The 3,486-nt window shown below is 65.0% G+C and overlaps 1 protein-coding gene across 1 annotated transcript in view; it reads right to left on the reverse strand.

Annotated features, from left to right (window-relative positions):
- Positions 1-500: 500 nt before the first annotated feature.
- MCRS1 (microspherule protein 1) overlaps positions 501-3,486 on the reverse strand; it is a 3,604-nt gene continuing 618 nt past the window's right edge. Inside the window, exons 2-14 of the mRNA XM_010565163.1 lie at positions 3,145-3,274; positions 2,890-3,028; positions 2,645-2,803; positions 2,414-2,523; positions 2,217-2,325; positions 1,974-2,112; positions 1,812-1,887; positions 1,699-1,727; positions 1,493-1,585; positions 1,322-1,404; positions 1,126-1,213; positions 868-995; positions 501-786 (exon numbers count right to left, since the gene is read on the reverse strand). Of these exons, the coding sequence (XP_010563465.1) occupies positions 700-786; positions 868-995; positions 1,126-1,213; positions 1,322-1,404; positions 1,493-1,585; positions 1,699-1,727; positions 1,812-1,887; positions 1,974-2,112; positions 2,217-2,325; positions 2,414-2,523; positions 2,645-2,803; positions 2,890-3,028; positions 3,145-3,274 (1,370 nt within the window). The 3' untranslated portion in view covers positions 501-699. The remainder of the gene's footprint in view (positions 787-867; positions 996-1,125; positions 1,214-1,321; positions 1,405-1,492; positions 1,586-1,698; positions 1,728-1,811; positions 1,888-1,973; positions 2,113-2,216; positions 2,326-2,413; positions 2,524-2,644; positions 2,804-2,889; positions 3,029-3,144; positions 3,275-3,486) is intronic.

The following is a 3,486-nucleotide window of genomic DNA, read 5'->3' on the forward strand; positions in this document are numbered from 1 at the left end:
GCTGCTGCTGCCGCCCCCCCCGCGCCCCGATGCCCCGGTGATGGCCGCAGCCCTCCAGCCGCTCCGTGTGGAGACGGGGGGGCCGGGGCTCTGCCTGCACCAGCCACCCCCCGACTGCACCCACAGCCAGCCCTGGGGCTGGGGCCCCCCAACTGCTCAAAGCGCGCCCTGGCTGTGCCCCAACCCCTTCTGGGGCTCCCCGGGGGGGCAGGAGGGGCAGCTGCAGGGGAGCCCCCCCTCGTGGCCGCCCATTCCTACCTCATCGGGGGGCCAGGGTGTCCCCATGCTGGAGCCCACCATGCCCTGGGATGTGCCCAGCCTGGAACTGGCACTGATGGGGGGGTCCCAGAGGCAGGGGCCCCCCTCGTCCCAAGAGGAGGGGACGGGCATGTAACGGGACCCCCAGGGTGACTTTTTCAATAAAGAAGTAACGTTAAGAACAGGAGCTGGGGGTCTTGTGTCACCCCCCGGGGTGGCCCCAGGCCCTGGGGACCCCCACATCGGGGCAGGGGAAAACACTTTATTGGAAGGTAACAATCTCCAGCCCTGGGGCTGGGGGCAGGAGGGGCCCAGCACCCCCAAGGAGGCATCTTGAGGGGGACGAGGGGGCCCCAGTGCCAAACTGGGGGCTGTGAGGACCCCCACTCCCCCCATACAGGGCCAGTGGGGGGGACCTGGCAGAGCAGCCCCCAGCCCTCGTCACTGCTGGGCCAGCTTGGCCGCCTCCGCCTTGATGAGGGCAATCAGGTCCTGGTTGATGAGGAAGACGAAGCGGAGGCTGGCGATCTGGGGAGTGGGGAGCAGAGGGTGAGCAGGATGGGACCCCTAGACCCCCTAGGACGCCCCCCCACCTGCATCAGGGCTCACCTCCACCACCGAATTGTTGTTCAGCTTCCACTTGTTGCCACCAAGCACGGGGCGCCCGTCGATGTAGATGGGGCGCCGGCCCTCATTAGCGATGAAGAAATCCCCGTTATTCTTCAACTTGATGATGCCTGGAGGGGGGATATGGGGTGAGGGGGGATATGGGGTGAGGGGGGATATGGGGCGAGAGGAGGGGGGAACGCAGTGCTCCCTGCTCCAGAGCCCCCCAAGACCTGCCCCAGCCCCAGTCCCCATCCCTACCCTGCTTGCGGGAGATCTTCCAGGCCGGTCCCTCCAGTGCCAGGTCCACGTCAATCTGGTTGTCCTTTGTGGCTCTGCCCAGCGTGATCTGGAGGGAAGGAAGTGACAGGGGGCCATGATGAGGCCAGGGGGGCTCCCTGGGGAGTGGGGGGGCTCTGCTAGGGTGAGGGACGGGGGGCACAACACCTGCGCTCACCTCCCGGGAACGCATGAGGTACCGCACCATGCGGCCCCGCAGTACGGCCAGCGTCTGGCTGTCAAAGTCCGGGGAGCTCATGCCTGCAGGAAGGAGGAGGGAGAGGGGTGGAGGGACAGACAGACAGCTGGGGGGATGGACAGATGGCCCCCCCTCGCTCCTAGCTCTCACCTGTGATGCTATCGACCAGCACCTGCCACTTGTGCAGCTCCTGCTCCAGCTGCCGGATCTCCCTCTTCTGGCGCCGGTCGGCCACGGTCAGCTCTGGGGAAAAAGGGAGGTGTGGAGGGTGGGGGGCACCTATCCCCCATCCTGGGGGGGTCCTGGGCCTCTCCCCACCAATTCAGGCTGCCCAGATGGGAGCGGGCTGGACTCACCGTGCTCTAGCACCTCGTCCCGCACATCCCTGCAGGGGAGAAGAGGCAGGATGAAACTGTGCTACCCCCCAGCCATGGCCCCTCTCCCTACCCCAGCCCCCCAAAACCCTCACTTCAGCTTGCTGTCATCAAGCATGTCCTCAGCATCCGAGAAGTTCAGCACTTGGTCCCCCTTGGGCAGCGGCTGCACTGAAAGGAGCAGGAGGAGAAGGAGTGAGGGGGCTGGCGGGGGGCACAGGGGACACAGGGGACACAGGGGACCCTCCCGGCCTCACCAGTCTGGTCATCCAGCAGGTAGTACTGCTTCATGAGCTGCCAGTGGAGCTGCAGAGCTTTGGCCGTCCGGGAGGGGTAAAAGACGTCAGGATGCTTGTGGAGCAGCTCCTGGAAGGTGTCGAGCGTGGGCTGGCTAGTCTGCGGAGGAGAAAAGGAAAACATGGCAGCAAGGACCCCCATCGAGAGCCCAAAACCCCAGACTAGAACCCCCCCATCCCACTCCACTCCCGGCTGGCTCTTACCGATCCCACCTTGTTCAGCAGCTGCTCCTCAGCTTTGCTGAACAGCACTTTGCTCTGGATGGCGGCGATCGCCTCGGGGTGCAGCTGCCGCATGGCCTGGCAGGCCAGCCTGGTGTGGGAGGGAAATCACAGTGTGAGAGCCCCCACCGGCCCCCACCTGGGATGGCTCTACCCCTCCGGGCCTGTCCCGCACTCACTTGGAGATGATGGGGTCGTAGAGGAGCGCGTACCACCGCTCCTGGATCTCCCGCAGGTTGAAGCGGCAGCTGAACTTCACGCCCAAGTGCACGGAGGTCAAGTCATTGGTCTGGAAAAGTCCCCAGGTGAGGGGACAGTCCCATGGAGGGCCAACCCCAAAACACAGTGATGGCAAACACCCTCCTGTGAGGGTCCCCAGGGGGACAAGCAGCTTCCCCTGGGGTCGTTACCTGCAGCACAGCATTAATGAGCAAAAGGTCATCAGCGGGTTTCCAGCGGCCCAGGTCCTTCGTCACTTGCAGGGGCTGTTTGCTCTTCTTCATCCGCTTGGCGAGGCCGGGGGTCGGGACTGGGCTGGGTGCGATGGGGGTGGACACAGACTTGGAGACCTGGGTGGGCAGAGGCGAGGTTTCGGGGTCTCTCTGAGCTCCCCAGACCCCTGGCCGGCCCCTGGATGTCCCCACCAGCCCCTTACCTTCTTTTTCTCACTAGAGGAGGGCTCGCTGCCTGAGCAGCGCCCGGGCTCGACCCCACCGGCGCCCTTGGCCCGGCTAGAGGATTTGGCAAGGCTGCTCTCTACCAGCTCATCATCAAACTTCTTCCGCTTGATAAAGCTGGAAAAAACGAAGACAGCTTTGAGTCCCGGTGTCCGCAGGCCACCATCTCCTGCAGACAGGCAGGCAGCAGGCAAGGCTCAGCCCTGCACCCCCCCTCTCCCACCCTGGCGTACCGCGAGGAGCTGCGGCGCTTGGGGATGGCACCCGAGGCTTGGGCCGAACCCCGCTTTTGCCCCGCCAGTGACTCCTCGTCCTCGGAGCGGCTCGTTGCGCCCGACGCCATCAGTCCGGAGAGCAGCACGTCTGTGGGGGACAGAAGAGAGAGGGGGGTCACCAGTTGCGCCCCAAAAGCTAACCTGCAAAACCTCTGGGCTCCCCATTGCAGCTGGGGGTGCAGCATTCCAGGGGGCTTTTGGGGGGGTGACAACGACACGACTCCAGCCCTGTAGGGATCAGGGGCGATGCTGGGAATGCGGGGACAAGCATGAGGACATGGGGGAAGTAAAGTGGTCGCG

The sequence above is a fragment of the Haliaeetus leucocephalus genome, unplaced genomic scaffold (genome assembly GCF_000737465.1).
Source record: "Haliaeetus leucocephalus isolate CR32 unplaced genomic scaffold, Haliaeetus_leucocephalus-4.0 Scaffold186, whole genome shotgun sequence".
NCBI lineage: Eukaryota > Metazoa > Chordata > Aves > Accipitriformes > Accipitridae > Haliaeetus > Haliaeetus leucocephalus.